The sequence below is a fragment of the Macrotis lagotis genome, chromosome 2 (genome assembly GCF_037893015.1).
Source record: "Macrotis lagotis isolate mMagLag1 chromosome 2, bilby.v1.9.chrom.fasta, whole genome shotgun sequence".
Classification (NCBI taxonomy): Eukaryota; Metazoa; Chordata; class Mammalia; order Peramelemorphia; family Peramelidae; genus Macrotis; species Macrotis lagotis.
In genome coordinates this window covers 54,122,372-54,143,260 of record NC_133659.1, presented here as the reverse complement: position 1 = coordinate 54,143,260, position 20,889 = coordinate 54,122,372, and the positions used below count along the sequence as shown (strand labels likewise).

General features: G+C 38.5%; 1 protein-coding gene and 1 long non-coding RNA gene across 5 annotated transcripts in view; one reads left to right on the top strand and one right to left on the bottom strand.

Moving 5' to 3' along the window:
- Positions 1-18,205, top strand: part of LOC141512705 (uncharacterized) — a 31,759-nt gene extending 13,554 nt beyond the window's left edge. For both annotated transcript variants that reach the window (XR_012475578.1, XR_012475579.1), the window contains exons 2-4: positions 6,557-6,657; positions 7,233-7,386; positions 17,924-18,205. This is a non-coding gene — a long non-coding RNA (uncharacterized LOC141512705). The remainder of the gene's footprint in view (positions 1-6,556; positions 6,658-7,232; positions 7,387-17,923) is intronic.
- The window catches only part of LOC141512702 (carboxyl-terminal PDZ ligand of neuronal nitric oxide synthase protein-like), a 389,034-nt gene that overhangs the window by 131,403 nt on the left and 236,742 nt on the right, over positions 1-20,889 (bottom strand). For all 3 annotated transcript variants that reach the window (XM_074221846.1, XM_074221845.1, XM_074221847.1), the window contains one exon: positions 10,792-10,884. In XM_074221846.1, coding sequence (XP_074077947.1) covers positions 10,792-10,884 — 93 coding nt within the window. The remainder of the gene's footprint in view (positions 1-10,791; positions 10,885-20,889) is intronic.

Below are 20,889 nucleotides of genomic sequence, written 5' to 3'. Positions count from 1 at the left end.
TCAGTTTCCTCATCTGCAAAATGAGTACAATAATACCATCTACCTCTCAGAGAGTACACAAGGATCAAATGAGATAATATTTGTAAACACTGCAAACTCGAAAGTACTATATAAATGCTAGTTATTAAATATCATCATTAATTGACATCAGAATCTACATGGATCTGTCCTCTCATCACTGTAATATCTCCAGAAATACAAAGGGTCATTCATCCCTGCCTGCTCATGTTCTATCATAAATGCTCCACTGAAGTCTGATCCAGGACTCACACAGTATCTGGCACATCATAAGTGGTTAAAAAAGATTTGTCAATTAACCCAATGTGCCAGGCACTTTCTTCAGTTCTCCTGAAGCACTCAGTCTGTTTGTAGGTTATCATCTCTCTCCCTACATGTTGGGACCATCTTTTATTTCCTGGTCACACACCTCACTCATGAACATTTTCTTATTCATGGTATTTGTTGGTTGGGAATATGTTACAGCTTGCTTCTGCCTACCATCTACCTCTCCATTTGTCCTTTGAAGACAGTGGTCTTCATAGTCACAGGCATGTGACACATTGGAAGAATATGGTTTAAAAGATGGATAAGTACAATTTTGGGTTTTTTGAGTTTTTTTGCTTTTGAGCATAACTCTTTATTCTTTTCTTATGCTCTTGACATAGTCAATAATCATTTATTAAAAATCTACTTTGTACTTGTATAAGAACTTGTATATTATTGGAGGGAAGTAATACACACACACACACAAACATACACATAAAGGTGAGTATGCAAAATTTAAATAAAAAGTGATTTTAAAGGGGATGAAGGTGATGGAGAAGGCTGGTGGGTAGTGACAAGGCACGAATATTGACTCTTAAGGTGAGCTGGGAATTGCAAGAGGTGGAGATGAGAAGGGAGACTATGCTTAACATGGGCCAGAGACAGGAGATGGATATTGTGCAAAGAATACATCAAGTAGGTCAAGGTAGCTGAAACATGGAGAGCAAGAGGGAGTAATGTGAGAACAATCTGAATAAATAGTTTGGGGCCAAACTGTTGCATTGCTGTTGTTGTTCAGTTATTTTTGGTCATTTATGACTCTTCCTGATGCCAATTTGGAGTTTTCTTGGCAAAGATATTGGAATATCCAGCTCATTTTTACTTGAGTAAACTGAGGCAAGCAAGTCTAAGAGACCTGTTTTATCCTGGAGCAATAGGGAGCCATTGAAATAGTCTAACCTGTGTCATAATTGTTTTAGAAATTGTTGCACACTTCTTTTTGCCTTCCATATTTTTCTAGCTACATAATGAGTTCCATGAAAATAGGAATCATGTCTTACTTGTCTTTATGTCTATATTTCTAGCATTTCTACGATGTTTTAAGGTTTTTGAAGTGATTCATAAATATTATCTCAATCACCTTAAGAGATAGGTGCTGTTAGTATCATCAATTTACAGATGAGGAGACTGAGGCAGAGGAAGATTCAGTGACTTGTCCAAGTCACATAGCTAGTTAAGTGTCTGAGTCAGGAACTCTATTTCTTGGTCTAGGTGCTCTATCCATAGTGTTACCTATCTAATATCTTATACAATGAATGAATGCATGCCTGAATGAACGAATGAATAACTGAATGAATCCCATCCTCTTAAGATATGGTGGGTTCAATGACTTGGTGCAAATTAGAAATCAGACTAGACATCTTTAGTTAATGCTACAAAAGACTATTAATAAAGAGAATTACAGGACCTGGTTTCTGTTAGAACATTTTTTGGGAGCTAGACCAGTGAGTTCTTCAGTTACCAAGTTCCTGGTGAGGAAACTTTTTCCCCCAGAGCATCTGCTCTACACTTTATCATCTTAGATGTTAAACAGTCACTTGGTCAGTCTGTGTCAAAAGGAGGTGAAGGAATGGCAATAATGAATGACATTTCAGTTGTACTTTTAAAATTTAAATTAGCTTACATGATCTCATTGGAACCTCACAAAAACCCCGTGGAAAAAGAAACTAAAACTCAAAGAGACTTATGTGATTTTTTGATGGTCATTCAAGTACTAAGTGTCAGAAGCAAGTCTTGAAACATCTCCCCTTATCTTTTTTTAATTTTTTTGCAAGGCAGTGGGGTTAGGTAGCCTGCCCAAGGCCACACAGCTAGGTAATTATTAAGTATCCAAGGTCAGATTTGAACTCAGGTACTTCTGACTCCAGGGCTGGTGCTCTGTCTACTGTGCCACCTAGCCACCCCACATCTTTCCTTCTCTAAGCCTGAAGCTCTATTCTTTATACCACAATATCTACACATTCTGAGGAATAGACTAAAGCAAGCATTTGAAATGTCAAAGTAGCTGGATTCTTCTATTCTAAGAGTAGAGCACTAGAAAGATCACATACAGAAACAATATAGGTCAAATAGATAAGAGCACAGGGAGACTGACCTTCCTTAAGTTCAAATCCAACCTCAAACCCTGGTCAAGTCACTTTACTCATTTGCCTCAATTTCCTCATCTTGTAAAGATGGAGATGGCAAACTACTCTTGTATCTCTGCCAAGAAAACTTCAAAATGGGGTCACAAAGATCTGGACAAAAAAGATAAATGTATGAATAACAAATGAGTCAGAAACAGGCTACCCAATAGAGCTCAGCATGGAGCTAGATTCTAGTAATTACCAATTTCATATCTCAGTGCAGCTGAGATAGATCTGTCATAAGTAATGTCCATTCTGTCATAAATTCAATTTCCTTCCCTTTCCCAATTTTTCAGGACCATACCACATAATTTTATTATCATGATTAATTAGGTATTTTTTAAAAACCATGGGAGGTAATCTCCTCTTTGGACTTCATTTGAGTCTCTTCAATCTTTCAATCTAATTTGAAGACTATGAGATAAGAGTTAATTGGGAAAATTGCCTAGGCCTGAGCAAATATATACAAAAGAAGGCCATGCTGGAGGCAGACTGGTTTCAAGTTCTCTCAGGGACTGATTTTTTTTTTAGGTTTTTGCAAGGCAAATGGGGTTCAGTGGCTTGCCCAAGGCCACACAGGTAGGTAATTAAGTATCTGAGACAGAATTTGAACCCAGGTACTCCTGACTCCAACGCCAGTGCTTTAACCACTATGGTGCTTTATCCACTGCCACCTAGCCACCCCTTCAGGGACTGATTTTTAAGTGATCTAAAAGAGGAGAAGATATGTGTAGAACAGTAAAGAACAGGGCCAGTATTTTTCCCCAAAAAAGTGACTGAAAAGATAAAGCAACTGCAGATTTACATGTTCACTTTCTGATTCCTCTAAAGTCTTTATGAGAATCATGCACATGTAGAAAATCCTTCAGAGGTTGGTCTCAGCCTATCTCCCCAGACTTACTACTTCCCTTTTATACACATTATCAAACTAGTCAAATTTTCACATGATAATTCATTTCCCACCTCCAATCCTTTGCACCAGAAGTCCCCCATGCCTAGAATGCCACTTAAAATCCCTTCTTTCCAAACTCAGTCCAAATACACCCTCTACATGAAGTCTTCCATGAACCCCCACAATTGCTAACTGCCCTCTTCTTTAGTTACCTTGTCTCAATTTTGTATATTTGTATGCACACAGATGCTAACTTCCTGATAGAATGTAAGCCTCCTGAGGACAATCCATTTCATTTTTATCTTTGTATCCCCAGTCCCTAGGTACTTCATATATGGCTGATTAATAGATTTTATAGGTGCATGACCTTGGTATTGTGAATCACTCTTCAGCTGGAGTTTGTGGTATTCTAGGACCCAGAAAGAATTATATGTCAGAATTGGGAAAAAGCAATAATGACTCTCCAGATGTAGCCTTAGTTTAATTAATTTACTATAATCTTAATTTTATCAGTTGAGGAAGGATGATTAATGGATTGCAGGAATATGTGTTGGGAGACAAGTAATATTTGGAGTGAGATCATACTAGCCAAGTTTGAATGGAAATTATGTACTGAGGAATAATAGGAGATAAAATTGGAAAAAAAGCACAATGAAACAAGATTGTGGAAAGCCTTGAATTCCAAGACAAGGAATCATTATAACTCGGGATAGAGCATAATAAAATAGTGCTTTAGGATGACATTTCTCTTCAGATAATTGTTCGTCATTTTTATGTTCTTCATTCAAAGACCACCATCCTTCTGGGACTTAAACTTTGGTAAATTGTGTTTTCCTAATCATTAATAAAACTCTGTTCTACTAAACTGCATTATAACCGAAGACAGAGGTGAAAACAGAATGCTGGCTGTGAAACTGACTTATTTTGAAAGCTCAGTACATAATTGGATAAAATATGGTGGCTCCATGTAGAGTTCCTTACCAAGCTTAGGAAGACCTGAGTTCAAAATACAACCTCAGATGCTTATTACCTGTATAAAGCACTTAACATCTTTTAGCCTCATCAATTAAATGGGAATAATAGCACCTAGGTTTATCATTAGAATCAAATGGGAAAATATTTGCAAAATAATGAGAACATCAAACCACTAGATAAATTCAATTTATATTTAGTATTATTACTTTGAGAACTGCCTCATTATTACAACAATGAATATTCATAACTACCTGTGAAGCCAGTATTTTGGGGGGGGTGAAAATTTTTTTCTAGGTCAAAAATCTGTTTCCCATGAGAATGAAATCTCCATTTGGTCACTGTAAAAGAAATCCCTCTAAGTCTTATGGCAGCTAGAATGAGAAATAACCTTAAAGTTAGGCAGAATAGGTGAAGCAATACATGTTTGTAAATTGAATTGAGAAGGGCTGCAAAGTATTTTCAAAATAAAGGTCACAACCGGCTACTTTCTGATACCTGTAATTCTATTCTGGTATTTGTATGTAACTATTGTGAAGTCATATTTTCAGTAATGTCCAACTTTTCACGACCCCCATTTAGGGTTTTTAGTATTTTTTTTTGCAAAGATACTAGACTGGTTTGCCTTTCCTTTTCCAGTTCATTTTATAGATGAAGACCCGAAGCAAATAACATTAAATGAATTGTCACATAGCTGATAAGTGTCCGAGGCTGATTTGAACTCACAAAAAACATGTCTTTCTTGACTCCAGGTCTAGTGTTCTAATCCACCTCAGTGTTCAACTTTGTACATAATAGGTATCTAGAAAAGGTTTGCAAAAGATGATTCTATTGTTTCTCCAATAATGGCATCTTCCTGGCCCATGACAGGTGAAACCAGATGAAAATAAGGACCTTTTACTTCTTTTTTAATAACAAATTCTCTTGGGATGAGGTTAGATGGTTAATTGATTTCAATTCAATAAAAATTTATTAAGTGCCTACTTTGAGTAAGCATCATGCTAAGCACTGAGGATACTCCTAGCAGATCTATTTTCTCATCCACACTAGAACATCTTTTTATAAAATTTATATTTAATGCAATGGGGTTAAATGACTTGCCCAAGGTCATACAGCTAAGTAATTATTAAGCATCTGAGGCTGGATTTGAAGTCAGATACTCCTGACCCCATCTCTGTCTACTGCACTATTTATCTACACTCTATCTACCTGCCCCCTCTCATCCACACTAGGATTCCCATTCCTGGTTGGTACTGATGGTAAGATATTTGCAATATCATGGCATTGGTCCTATTGGTACCATTAGAATGCTTGGGCTATCTATTTTCTGTACTTCCTTTTGTGACTTTATATTTCCTCAGTATTTCTTATGCCACTTTGTGGATAGAGGTCAATAAGATGGGGTCCCCACCATGCATGCATGCTTCAGTAACCCACAACTTTGTTTTCTGATTAACTGTAATTTTCTAAGATTTTCAGCCACCTGCCATCTCTGGGAGAACTTTTAGGTTAAAAGGATATGGTTATATTAGGAAGAATATGCTATGCTTATATGAAATCCAGTCTACCTTTTTTCTGGGTCCAACTCTTTATCCATTTGCAGATCCCATTCCCAAAATACTCAGCGATGTATTAACTCAATGAACCATCTTTAGAGTCTGGGCAATGGCATTTTTCTTCTATTTAGTCTTTCCTAAAAGGATTGTTAAGCCAATCTCTTTTGACTAATCATAGGTCTCATTGACAAAGTCCAATAATGTTGGGAAGTTTAATGAAATGAGCACAATATATCTATAAACAGGAGCATCAATAGGAATTCTTAATCTATAGGGAATTCCACTTCCATTTGTATTATATTTATACATATATTTTTATGTATTTGTATTCTGTGAACTGTATAGATGAGTTCTACTGAGAAAAATTGTTTATGTACATTTCATGGTTGCCATCTCATATTTTTACCATGAATTCTTCCACTGATTAATGTGTAAATCATTCTCATAAAACTTTTACAAAACTGAGAAAGCTGAGATGTAGATGGTTACTGATGTTCTCTTGATCCGCTTTTGGGATTATTAAGATCATCCATGTACTTTTTTCATTATTTACCTTTGGTGCAATAATAATGATAATTAATACTAGCAATTACATAGTGCCTTAATGTTCACAAAGCACTGTATAATACCATCTGAATTATTGCCTTAGTATCAAGGTTTCCCCCCTTTTCTACTTCCTCCTCTAGAAATCAACCAGTGTGGGAAATCTTGGGCAAAGACTGTGGATTCCTGCTCAATGTATTTCCTCAGTCAGATCTGGGAAGATGTGAATTCTTCCTTTTTTCAGGTAGGTGCTAGGGAAATTGATAAATCTCTTTGACCAAGAACTGGGTAATCCAAGACCCTCATTAGAAAAAGCCCACATCTTACTATAATATATATATATATATATATATATATATATATACTTTTATTAACTATTAAGCCAATCAAAGTTGATTGCTACTTCTCAGAAACACTCTCTCTTCCAAGAGCATGTAAACTATGAGCCTACTTACATGAGGGACCTTTGGTGTTTGAAAAGTCACTGGCTTCTTTTTTATTAATAAACATGCTAGCCTTGTTAATAAAATTATTAATTTACCCAGAAATATTGTCTCTCAAACTTTTTATGTCACTGATCCTCAAAACAGCCCTACCCCTATTTTATACAAAAATAAACTGAGATGGGGAGGGTAAGTAACTCAGCTATAGTTACACAGCTCAAAAGTATAGGGGCAAGGATAAATTCAGGCCCCCCTGACTTCAGATCCAATCCTCTATTTCCCCTAACCCTTAGGTATTTATAAATTGTAAAATAAACCTACAGTGTTTTCAAAATTAAGTCATTCCTAGCATGGTATTCTGCTCTAATTAATACAGCCACTTTACCCATGTTATTGGAAATACAGAGGAGATGAGATACAAAAGTAAAAACCTACCAGTCCCTGCCCTCAAGGAACTCCCATTCATCTTGTCTTATACACGGTTCTGCCCTGTGAAGTGGATGACCACAACCCTCACCTCCTCAGAGAAGGTAATCATTTAGATTTAGCAGATGAGCAGGGACACATGAGCTTAAGACACATCAAAGCTAAACTTCTGAAGGACTTAGGAATTCACTGTAGCTTGGCATCAGTTCAGAGGGAAGGACCTGTAAGATGCTTCTTAACATATCCAGGAGGTTTAAAAAAAAACAACTCAAGGTAATTACAATGTAACAGTGCCCACACTGTTACAACATCTTAAACAAGATTCCTCGGAGAAAGCTGGTGATAGGGTAATGACCACTTTCATCTGAGATGGCCACAGTCCCTCCTCTGTGTGAGAATGACTTTCATCCCATCTCAGAGATGGGCACACTGAGGGGTAGAGCGGGCTGGAAGAGGTGACGAGCTTCCAAAGTAAACAGCTCAGCTTCGTCGCCTTGGTCAACTTCGCCAATCACATTTCACGGCAAGATTCACCTCCTTGAAGTCAGGGCTACTTTTAATTTCCTTTGTATCCCCAGAGGTTAGGGCAGCACCTGGATCATAGCAGATGTTTAATATGTTTTTATTGACTGGATGACAATAAAGCCCATAAGCTGTATTGCAGTCATTCAATAACTATATAAACATCTACTATAATGATTGTCCTGGCTGCTGCCTGTCCTGCCCATCTTTCAGTGAGGTTAGAGATCACCCTGGAAGAGGTCACAGAACCAGCTCATGATTAAACACTCGATTCCAAGAATTTAGGTTTAGATTTGGATCCCACACAAAGGTGCTGACAGACTGGTCATTTGGGGACAGGAAAATAAGGCAAATTAAGTATGTTTATGCATCCCAGTTGGGGTGTTAAGACCTGCAACTTTCTACTTGATAATGATAAGCCTGTCTTTGCTATTTTCTCAAAGAAAACCAAGCATCTTTGAGTTATATCTACATTGAGGAGGGTAATTTTTTTTTAAAAGTACTGGTCTTGGAATCTGGAGACCTGGGTTCACATCCTAGCTACCATAAGGAACCAGCTCTGGGACCAAGGGACCAAATTCTCTTCATCTCACTGAGCCTCGGTTTCCTCGTTCAAAAGAGAAGGCCAAAACAATTTTATACTACCCTCTTTATAGCATTGTAGAAATGGAAGTACATTATCAAATCTAATGTTTTATAGAAATGGAAATGAGAATGATGGTGATTATCATCATTATGAGAAGAAAGAGAGACAGAGGCAGGGTCAGGGGTGTTCAGTACCACGTGGGCTAGTATATAGAAAAAACAAAAAGACTGATTGCTATTTATTATACATTCTGCTGTCAGTTACTGTGAAAAATGAAACCAAGATTGGAGCCATCACCAAACTCACAGCCACATCCCTGAAAGGGAAACCAGGTGTGGGAGGAGTAGGTGAAAGGTGAGCTTTTTTTCTCAGCCTGGCATCAGAAGACTCACATATGGGAAAGAGCTCTGAGATCATTCCTCCCCATTCCTAACTAACTGATGAGCTGAATTTAGAGTGACTCACAGAGTTCCTCCTGAGTCCCTTGGGGAGATTGTTTTTCAGTCTAATGGATCTTTTTCTGGTATATTTTTTCATTCTCTTGCTAGAAAGGGGCATTTCTCCTTTTTCTGATGCTTTGGCACACTGCTGATTTCAAAACAACAATTGGGAGAGTTCACAGCTTTCTCCTCAAGGATACACACCAGGGCTGCCTAGTTACTCCCAGGAGACCATATCACAATTTACCTATGGGGGCTCATCTTCTGCCCTCCCTCCTCTTCATCATCCACCCCCATTCCCCAAACAGAACAAGATATATGGTGGCTATGACAGATATCGGAACATGATTCAGTCTGACTCTCAGGATGGTAAGGTTCAACAATGCTTCCTTCCAATTAACCTTTAAGTCACTCATAACTTTTGTCCTCCTTAGAGGTCAATGCTGGACATCTGTGGCCTCAGGCTGCCTATTAGTATTAATCTCTCTCTCTCTCTCTCTCTCTCTCTCTCTCTCGCTCTCGCTCTCGCTCTCGCTCTCGCTCTCGCTCTCGCTCTCGCTCTCGCTCTCTCTCTCTCATACACACACACACACACCTAATTTCTTTAAATGGTGCCCAGGGACCTTCCCCACCTGTCAAGGCCCAGCTTGCTACAGTTCTGCACCATGTGGGCTCCAGGGAGAACTCTATTTCAAGGATGAAGTCACAACTAATTACTGTGAGGGGAAGAGGTCACTCTCCAATATGAAATATAACATTCAGCACAATCCCTATAAAAGGGAATTTAGGGAATAGAAATTCCTTGGACCCCTAACATAGTGGTCTTTGGAGAACAGTTTCACTTTTTTTTTTCTTATACAAATTCAACCTCACAACCAAGAAGATTTCTTAGTAAGGAGCATTAGAATTCTGAAGGCAGCACACTTTGCTATCCCTCTATCACTTGGATGCTGGCCTCACCTACTATTTAGAAGACCTGAGTTCAAATCAGAGTTTATCTACTCACTGACTATATTACCATGAGCAAATCCCTCACCTCTCTGGGTCTCAGTCCTGTATCCAATGATCCAAATTAAACTGTGGAAAACAAGTTAATACCACAGCTGCCTCACTTAGAATATTCTGATAATCTAATCCCACCATTTTTCCTTCTTAGGAACACAGGCTAAATTCACCACACCCAAATATTTCCCAAGGTTCACAAACACCAACTCCCTAGCATAAGTACCTCTAAATGCACACAATATAATAAGTGTGTGCACAGTCCAAACCCCAGGAAACCAGCAGATGGATTAGCCTTCTGAGGGCTACTATTCAGAAGGCCAATCAGTCACCACCAATGTAGCCATTTCCACAGGTAGCAATAGCAACAGCAGATCCCTGAAGAATTCTACCCAAACTTATTCCCTGGCCTCACAGCTAGTTTCAACCAAAGACATTCCTGACCAGGCTTTTTAAAACAAATTAACAACAAGGGTAGTAAGAAGTCAGTATCCAGTTGTTAGGGTCTTTCCAACTTTTTATATATTTTGCATTTAGCTGTATTCATCATGGTCTCTCCATCCACCCATGCTCATCTCTCCATACATCCCTCAATAAAATTTAAATTTCTTAGGGGGTAGTACTATGTTTGCCTTTGAATTTCCAGTACCTAGCACACACTTTATTAAGATTTGCTGAATGAAACGACAGGATAGTGGGAATCTCTGTGAAAGGGTAGGGGGTCATGAATCAATAATGTGAAGGAGGTGAGAGGTAGAGGGAATTCTCCTTTTATTAAGAAAATGCAAGCTCTCCCTCCCCTCCTTTCCTCTGGCATCAATGTTACTCATCTTTCAAAGTTAAAAATCTGAGCTCCAGTTGAGCATCAAAAATAGAGGGGATCTGGATACATTCAGACTTAGTTGGTGAACCTCCTCATCGCCACCCCCTCAACACCACCATGTTGCAGATTCACTCACCTTCTTCTTTTTCTTCAGAATCACTTTCACTCCATCTACTGAGACCATGATGCTCACTTTCTTTTTCTTGATATTCTTGGCTTTGAACTCATACTAGACAGAAAGAAGGGAAAGCAATTAGGTCATTGAATCTAAACTGCCAACTTTATGTCTAGAGAAATGATTAAGTGTTAAAGTGAAGACCAGGATTCTAAAATTTAGGTGGGAAGCTTTAAATTATACTTTAAAAGAGAAATCATCATAATTATTACATAATGGCTAAAAGAGAAAAGAAAATCAATGTTCCAAACTAAGAAACGACTGAAGTCAATAACCCAATATTTAATAAATTCAAGAACATATACTAATCGTTGAAGAATTCTCTATTTGACAAGTTAATGGGCAGGTAATAGGTTCAGACCAACATCTGATACCTTAACCACAAGGCATTAAGGCAATGGGGTTAAGAGTGACTTGCCCAAGAATAAATTGTCAGTTAGGAGGCAGTTATCAAGTGTCTGAAATTAGATTTGAACTCAGGTTTTCCTGACTCCAGGGCCGGTGCTCTATCTACTATGCGACCTAGCTGCCCAGTTTAATATTTCTTATATTCTTTTTTTTTAGGTTTTTTTTTTTTGCAAGGCAATGGGGTTAAGTGCCTTGCCCAAGGCCACATGGTTAGGTAATTATTAAATGTATTACTAAATGTACACATGACTAATATTAAAAGTTACAACCACAAAAAAATATGAGGAAGACCAACTTAGTTGTCTTTTAAGATATGGCTCTGGAGAGAATGCTAAATCAGTCAAAGATTATTTTGTTTATATGAAATTGAATAAAATGAATCAACAAAAATTAATGTATTATTATAGAGTGTAAAAATATTTTTATTGGATAAAATGGTCTTTGTATCTAAAACATATAGGGATGTAAAACAAATATCTAAGACTAAGAACCATCAGAGAAGCTAAGGATGAACAAATAATTCTGAAAAGTATTGAAAATTGTTAACAACCATGTGTAATATTACTCCCAATCATTAACAGTAAAATTCACAAGCTTGATGTTTCAACTTTCTCCTTGTAAATTGGAAAAGATTAAAAAAAGATGAAACTTTCAAAATTGGAGCTGCTATGGAAAGCTACATTAGGGTATTAACTCCTTGAGGTCAGTGCCTATCCTTTGCCTCTTTTTGTCTCCCCAATGCTTATCACAGTGACTGACTCATAGTGGGTTCTTAATGTTGATTGATTGACATTAATACATTAATGAAAGAGTTGTGAAAATTGAGCCAATCATTCTAGAAAATAATTTGGAATTATGCTAAGGAAGTAACTAAAACATACATCTTTTTGAGTCAGAGATACAACTCCAAAGCCTAGATACCCCAAGGAAGTCAAAGACTGGGGTGGGAGGAGGAAGAAATGATACTATATATACCAAAATACTTTTATCCTATATCAACAAAAGCACTTTTTTGTGGTAGAAAAGAACTGGAAATAAAATAAATGACCTTTGATTGGGGAAAATCTTTAATTATAAAGTGTAGTAATGAAAATAATAGGATATTACTATATTGTGTCTGATTTAAAATACAAAATAACCAGAAAAATAGTATGAAAATGTTCATCAAAAGAATATAAGGGGGCAGCTAGGTGGCACAGTGGATAAAGCACCGGCCCTGGAGTCAGGAGTACCTGGGTTCGAATCCGGTCTCAGACACTTAATAATTACCTAGCCGTGTGGCCTTGGACAAGCCACTTAACCCCATTGCCTTGCCAAAAAAAAAAAAACTAAAAAAAAATATAAGAAATATTAAACTGGGCAGCTAGGTGGCACAGTAGATAGAGCACCGGCCCTAGAGTCAGGAAAACCTGAGTTCAAATCTAATTTCAGACACTTGATAACTGCCTAACTTTGACAATTTACTCTTGGGCAAGTCACTCTTAACCCCATTGCCTTAAATAAACAAAATTTTTTTAAAGTTTAAAAAAAGAAATATTAAACTAAATGTTGAATAATTAAAATAAGCAGACTTATCCCCAAAAAAGAAATGAGAAAAGGTAGCTCCATCCCTTCATTGGAGAGGCAGGGGAGGAGGGGTGACACCTAATCAGACTCAGTTCATATGTGATTAATTTTACTGAATTGATTTTTTCTTTTTTCTTTATTCCCTTCCCCCACCCAACCTTAAAAAAATGGAATGACTCAATGACTAGGAGAAGAGGAAGACTATTTTCTGAAATGAAAGTGACAAAAAGAAACCCATATTAAGCACCTATGTAACAGGAACTATACTAAGCATTTTTTTCAAATCCTATCTTATTTGATAAAAAAAATCACATATTTTTAAAATTAAAAGACATATGCTCAGGGTTGGCAGGAGAACTGGGTCACTGCAGGAAAAAACAATTTAAGCAAGTTGGTGATTGTGAAAGTGGAATCAAAATATCTTTGGACCCAGAAAAAGATGATAAATAGGATTTGTTCCATTTCTCTGATTTCTGGCAGGAATATATCTAATCTAGCCTACATGGATAAGACTATCCCATGTAAATCAATAGAATATGAGAAGTAACAGGATATAGTGGGTAGAGGATCTGACTGTGGAGCCTGGGTTTGAGTTCAGCAGATAATACATACTAGTTCTATGATCATGAGCAAGTCATTTAGCCTCTTGATTTTCCAGGAAATTCTCTAAAAATAGAAATTATGAACTGTAATAGTAGCTGATCTGTACCTGTGGAGGGAGTTCAAATTTTAGGAGTTCCCATCCCAATAGAATTAGTTAGGATCCATATCTCCCCCCAACACATACACTCAAAGAAAGAATGAAATTAAAAGAGCTTTAGAGAATGTGATCATTAAAAAGCACTTCAGAGGTCCTCTAGACCTAAGAAAGTAGGGTTCACCACCTCCTTTTACCAAAAGAGATGGAAAGACTGGCCTAAAACCACCTGGTCAAGACCAGGACTAGAATTCAGATTCACAGTATTCTTAAGACTCCACAACTCTCTCTCTCTCAGGAACCCAGGACAATGTCTTGGGTCTACCCTTGGGTCAAATCTCCTCTTTTCTAATGTATTGGCTATATTACCAATATCTGGATTCCAATGAGTATTTCATCCTCCTCTACAGCACTCTCCATTGTTCTTTCCAAACCTCTTTCTGACCCACTTCTTCAGAGGCCAGAACTCACTCCCTGTCTGGGTTGGAGCTCGGTGGTAGCTGCAGTCTTCCTGGGAAAATTCTCTGGTCTATCTTTTCTTTCATGTCTGAAGGCCAGAGTCCACACAGCAGTATCCATGAGTTTCCCCTGGTTTAGCCATCACTAGAAATCTCTTGGGCTATTCTAGCAGTTTACTAGACAGCCAATGTTCCATCCGCTAACTATTCACCTGCTTCCCTTTCACAAAGGGGAAGATTGTGGCAAATGGTTGAGGTGGATGACCTTTCTTCAAGGTCACCTCAGCAGACTGGTGATGATAACAATTGCTTCTAGTGCCTGACTCAGTTTCCAGATCAGTACCTCAGACTCCTCAGCCCCACGTCCCAATGACCTGCTTAAAGGGGAGTCTCTGGATCTCTACTACCAAATAGAATGAGAGAAGAGAATGGAACCCTATGAGGGGCATCCCCTCCTTGAGTCTGTATCAGGACAGAGTGAGCAGAATATGCAGACCTCCTTGAGGTCAGGGAATGGTTCTTTTTTGTCATTATAGCCTCAGAACCTAATACAGTGTGTGACACAAAAGGAACGACTTAATAAATTTAATAAAATTGATGGGAGAGGAGGGGGAAAGTGTGGTAAAGTGGAGAGAGGACAAGATTTGGAATTCTAAGACTTGGGATTGAATCTGGTTCTGTTAACTGTATGATGTTGAGCCTCAGTCTCCTCATCTATAAAGGAGAGGCATTGACTGGATGTCAATGAAGGTTCCTTCCAGCTCTAAATCTATGATTCTATCAATTAATGAATTAAGAAACATACATTTATTAAGCTCTTACTGTGTGTACCAAACACTGCTGAGGGCTGATGATTACAAAGAAAGGCAAACACACACACACACACACACACACACACACACACACACACACTTGCCTAATTTCCCATTCTACCAAAGGGGAAAGGAAAAAAAAAGCAAAAAGGTCATTCAGAGACAGTAGCTGCAACTTGAGTCATGTCTCATGCACTCACCTTCAAGACACTATTTCCACCCCCAAATTGTACCTGATGGGAAACATCCTGTTCAGGTGCAATCAGACACAGGAAATGATATGGCCCCTGGACTGGCAGCACCAACAGGAGAAACCTTTGTGGAAGGTTGACTTTGGCTTTCTGCCCAAAGGGACCTGAAAGAGGTGACTACGAGACATGTTCAGGCTACCCCATAGTCCTCCTTGTCTTGAGACAGGCAGAGAGTCTCAAACACTTCTGACTTCTATTCCATAAAAGAATTCATAGGGAGATATTTTCATAAGAAGTCTATGGGGTGGAGGGGGAGGAGAAAAAGAGGAAACAGTGGCAGAACCCAGATGAAAGACTAATACTATCTCATGCCAGTAATAATAAATACCTCCATCTATGAATTCCAAGTAAAATATGAGAGCAACACAAAGTCTGCGTTAAGGAGGACAATCCTGAATTTTAAAGACTTTCTGTTCCTTCTCCCTACTGATACTTCCTACAAGTCTTATTTAACTATTTTGTTCCTCAGTGGTGCCCACACTCTTCCTTCTTTTCTCCTCTTCTCTCAACAAAACCAAATCAACAAATACTGGAATGCCTACTCTTTGCCAGATTCCTCTCCCCCACCAATTTTTTTTTCTTTCCTTTCTTCATACTTCATAGCATTTCATACTATGGTGGCATAAATATAAATATTCAAAATGTATTTATTAAGGACTCACTCTAGGTAATTGACACATAAAAATTTTAAAAAATGTCAGAACCTCTTCTCCTCAAAGAGTTTACAATTTAACAGAGAACAGGCCACGTATACAAACAGGTTTAAGAACTATTATTAAAAAAAAATGAGGAAGGAAAAAGATCATTTTCAGTTGGGGCATTCATGAAGTCAGTCAGTCAATAAACATTTATTAAGCACCTACTATATTCCAAGGAAGAAATGTAGGAAGAAAAGGTTTTCAAGGGCTGCATATAGAATTAAGGAGTATTCTGAGACATGGGAGATGACCTGAGTGAAGGACTAGAGGCCAGAAAGAACAAGATAAGAACCAAAGACAGCTGGTAATTCATAATTCATTCTGACCAAAATGTAGAATTGTGTGAAGGGAAGCAGTTGAAATAAGACTGGAAAAGAAGGTTGAAGCTATTCCCTGGAGGACTTATTTAAATTCCAGTCTAAGAAGATTGTATTTTATTTAGACAAAAGGAAGTCATTTAAAGGGGTTTTTTGGGTGTTTATTGGGAAAAGGAGGTCTAAGAATAACTACTCTCTTTTATGTCCACAAAAATATTGCAGTTTGAGCACTGGCCTGGCATTCGGGACGATGGGAGTTTGAATCTGGCCTCAAATACTTGCCACGTATTAACTGTGTGACCTTGGGCAAGTCATTTAACCCTGATTGCCCCACATCCAGGGCCATCTCCAGTTGTCCTGATTCCTATCTGGCCAGTGGATCCAGTTGACTCTGGAGGGGACAGTGAGACTGACGACTTAGCACAGCACCCCCTCACTCAAATCCAGTTCATGTGCTTGTCATGGCATCACTGCCCCAGCATCATGGTCTTCTTTGAAAATGAAATACAAACATTATTATTAATTCTTCACTCGCTAGTTCTACTAGTCTCTTCCTTGGAATGACTGGTAAGCATTTAAAACCTTTAACTTCTCCCAACCAACTTGCTTAGGTTCTTCTTTTGGGTATCTGAAATCTGGTTGCTTCCCAAAGAAGTGTTTTTTAAAAGTCTTGCCATTCCATTCATTAAATGGACCTCTTGGAACAGGAGAATCATAGCCCTCGTGAATGAACTGTCCAGCTATGTCTTGGGAGGTTGGTGAGTACAATACTCACAATAGAATGCACAACTTTTCACTTGATGAAGTGTCCTACAATATTTTCCCATGATCAGGCACTAGAGAGTCCCTATAGAGGAATACTTGGCCTGCTAAAGTGCAAAAACCTATCTGAGAGCCATTAGAGTCAGCTTCAGGGCAAAGGTTGGATCTATGGCTTATATCGTTAGGACCATTAGCAGTTATTTTTCAAGGAGATCAGCAGACTTGGATTGTAGCTCTGTTGAAACCCATCAAAATGAATGGAAATTAAGAGTCTGGGAATACTTAAATGTGACTTATCTAAGCAGAAATTCCCCATAACTTAAGACAAGTGTCCTATGGCCTACTCTTCTCATTCCAAGGAGACAGGGTGGAGAGCAAGAAATGGACATCCTTTTGTGGAAGTCTTTGCCTTAATCCATAGGAAGGTGGGCAGAGAGGAAAATGTCTTCTTTTCTACAAGCCATGATCCCCAGAAGGTTGCAGGGGAGGAAGCATCTGTTTTCCTGAATTTGAGCTAGGTAAAAATCAATTCATTCTTTTTTTTTCCTCCAGACTTCCAAATGGTTGTGGATGATAAAGGATCAAAATAAACAAGCCAGCCAGTACCCCCTTTTGTAAGCTTCCCATTGCCTGCCTGGCCTCCCACAAATCTCACGCCAATGGTGGGGTCTGTGCCAACTTGCCCATCCCCTTTTCTCAACATGAACAAACTGAACTAGTGTATTTGCTTTGGCAATCTGAACCCAAGCAAGTAGAGAAAGGACCCACAGGGACTGACTTTTGATGAAATAATGAAAACAACCTAAATCCATTTCTACCAAGCTACTGACATGTGACTGCCAGGGGCAGGACTGCTGGCACCAAATGATCCTTTGGGATAACTGTCCTTCAACTTTGTCCATTAGTCCAGTCTCTCATGGACCACTGAAGATGTGATTGCAGAGGATGGGGCGGCGGGGGACAGGAGGGAGTAAGGGAATGCTGGACTTGGTTATAGTCAATGATTAGTAAACACTGCTAGAAATAGAACAAAATCCAATTATTAAAGAGTACCAGGGACCCAAATAGCAGCTTAGCTCTTTGAATGACCTGTGGCTGTCCAACATTTTTTGTCTGTCCACTAGTGGTGCCATCTTCCTCCTACCCAAATGTCTCAGTTCCAGTCACAGAATGGCATTGAAGAGAAGAATGAGGATGGAACTAAAGAAACAATGGGTAGGTGACTGAAAGAGAAGACGAGCAACACCTGGGCCTGGCTTCTGGAATCCTTTCTGATGTGTTGCTGAGGTGTGATAAATAGGACCATCTCAGAAATAGTCTTTTGATGGCTCTTTATCTGCCTAGAAAATGTCCAGGTACTTTTGGCAATAGCAATGTCCCAGACAAGAATGAATGAGCTCAATGAACTGCTGACTTCTTTGTTGCTTGATTTTTCTTGTTAGTAGTTTGGCCAGTGCTGTTTCCTCTTTGTGCTCTGACTGCTAGTTGGATATTTTGGCATCTATGGCAAGTAGCACAAAGGAGGGCTAGAGCAAGAAGCAAAAATCACATGTTCTCTCAAATTAACATTTTAATTCAAAATGTGATAGTAGTATAATAAGTAATTCAGGCAAATTCAGTTTAGTAAAACCAAGAAATAGTCACTGTAGTGACTTCATGATTATAGGATCTGGGCAGGTTGTTGGTAAAGTGGAGAGAGCCCCAGCCCTGGAGTCAGGAGGAACTGAGTTCAACTCTAACCTCAGAACTTAAAACTTAACTCTTTGTGATCTTGGGCAAATCCCCTTACCTAATTACCTCATATACAGGGCCATCTTCAATCATCCAAATTCCCTGGACCCAGATGGTTCCAGAGGAAAAAGGGAGGCTGGTGACTTAGTACAGCCCCTCCTCACTCAAATCCAATTCACCTGTTTGTCATGGCATCACCCCTGTTGTATTATATAAAAAGGACGAATGTCATCATTAGGAATCTACAGGCACGTTTATTTTGTTTTTGTTCAGTCATTTCAGTGGTGACCCCATTTAGTATTTTCTTGGTAAAGATGTTATATTGGTTTGTCATTTCCTTTTCCAATTCATTTTTACAGATGAGGAAACTGAGGCTAGCAGGCTTAAGTGACTTGTACACAGGGTCATATATTTAGTGAGTATCTGAGGTCAGATGCTCTTCCTAAATTTTAGATTTAGGGGACAACATCCTGTACTATAGGTCCATCTCTGTCTGTGTCTAAGACAACTTTATAGAGGTATTTGATGAAGGTTCATCTTGATCCAGACTCCCTAAATCCATTCACACCAACTCACTTCCCACAATAATGGGAAGACCAGTTTGTGAGAACAATTGGAATAGTTATATAGATGCCCTGTTAATGTAAGGCTGGACAACAGCTTTTAACAACAATGAATGAAAATGATCACTCTCCTCTCTTGTCTTTCAAGAAAAATGATCCTCCTTTGCTGCTATTTTTTTCCTTTGTCTAACCTATTATAAACCAGGTGCAATGGGGAATGCAAATAATTATTCAATTCAATTCAATTCAATCTACATTCATTAAGACCCTACTAGGTACAGTCACAGAGGGAGAGAAGTATAACAAAATAAGAAAAGATCTTGATCCTCCAGTGGTTTCAACCTAGTAGGAACAACCAGTTGGATAAACAGCTAAAATGGAAACTCCATGAGTTTGCTTCCTGTGACTGTTAAGATAGATAGCAATAAGTGACAAAATCCCACTTTTCTTTTTAATCATACACAGCTTATCTTGTATAGCATTATTATTTAAGACTTGTGTGTACAGTTAGATGATAATTCCTAGAGACATATATATATATATATATATGTATATATATATATACACACACACACACATTGTGTAATTTTAAAAGTTACTCATTAGGCTAAAGATATTAAAGAAATCTTGAAAGGACTGAACAATAGTTGTTTTGGGGGCAGCAAGGTGGCATCTTAATGCATTAAACACTGGGTCTGGAGTCAGGAAGACATCAGTTCAAATCTAGCATCAAATACTTGCTAGTTGTGTGACCTTGGGCAAGTCACTTAACTGCTCTCTGCCTCAGTTTCTTCAAACATCAAATAGGAATAATAATAATGCCTATCTTCCAGGATTGTTGTGAGGATCAAATAAGATACAATACTTTATTATAAGATAGTAAGTCTTAAAGTGATAGAAAAGTGCTAGTTTTTAATTAATAACTGAATTCAATGAACATTGAGTTCAACTAATGCCCACTGGGAAATTGGCCAGGAGAGGTGTGACCCTTTGCCTGTCATATCAGGAAAAGGTTTCTAATCAGGTCAGGAAACCATTTTGACTAAGCTAAGGAGTGCAAGGTAAGGGAATATTATATAATAAGGTTGGAAAGGTAGGTTAAACAAAGAAGCTTATATTTGATCCTAGAAGCAGGCAGTTTACTTGAGTAGAAGAGTGACATGGTCAGACCCTCACATTAAGAAAAGCCTTTGGACAGCAATATGGTGAAATGGTAAGGGGAGAGGCTTGAGGCAGAGAGAGTTGGCAGACCTTCAAGCAAGAGGTGATAGTGAATGAGTATGGAAGCATAAACAGTAAGATTTGGTAAATGGCTGGACATGTGAGGTGAGAAGGAACAGAGGGTCAAGGGTAGCATCAAGGTGGCAAACCTCAGTAGTAAATAAACGGAGCTCTCAACAGAAACAGGGAAGTTTGGAAGGGAATAATGCAACGAGTTTAGTTTTGAACTAAACTATGGGACATCTCCTTTGAAATTTCAATTAGGTGGTTGAAAATTTGTGTCTGGAGCTCACAAGACTGACCAAAACCAAAACCTGCTGTATGGATGGAAGCACCATTTGCATAGAGATGATATTTAAATATTGGGAAGCTGATGCAGTCACCAAGTTAGAGTGTGTGAAGAGAAGGTTGGACAGAGTCTAGGTAAATGCATGCAGTTTGGAGGCATAATATGGGTAACACTGAATTGGAGAAGGAAAGAGAGGAGACAGACAGACCGGTAGGAGAGGAATGTAACATGAAAACAGAGAGGAAATAATATCCAGGAGGAGGAGATGTCTTTTCAAATGCTACAC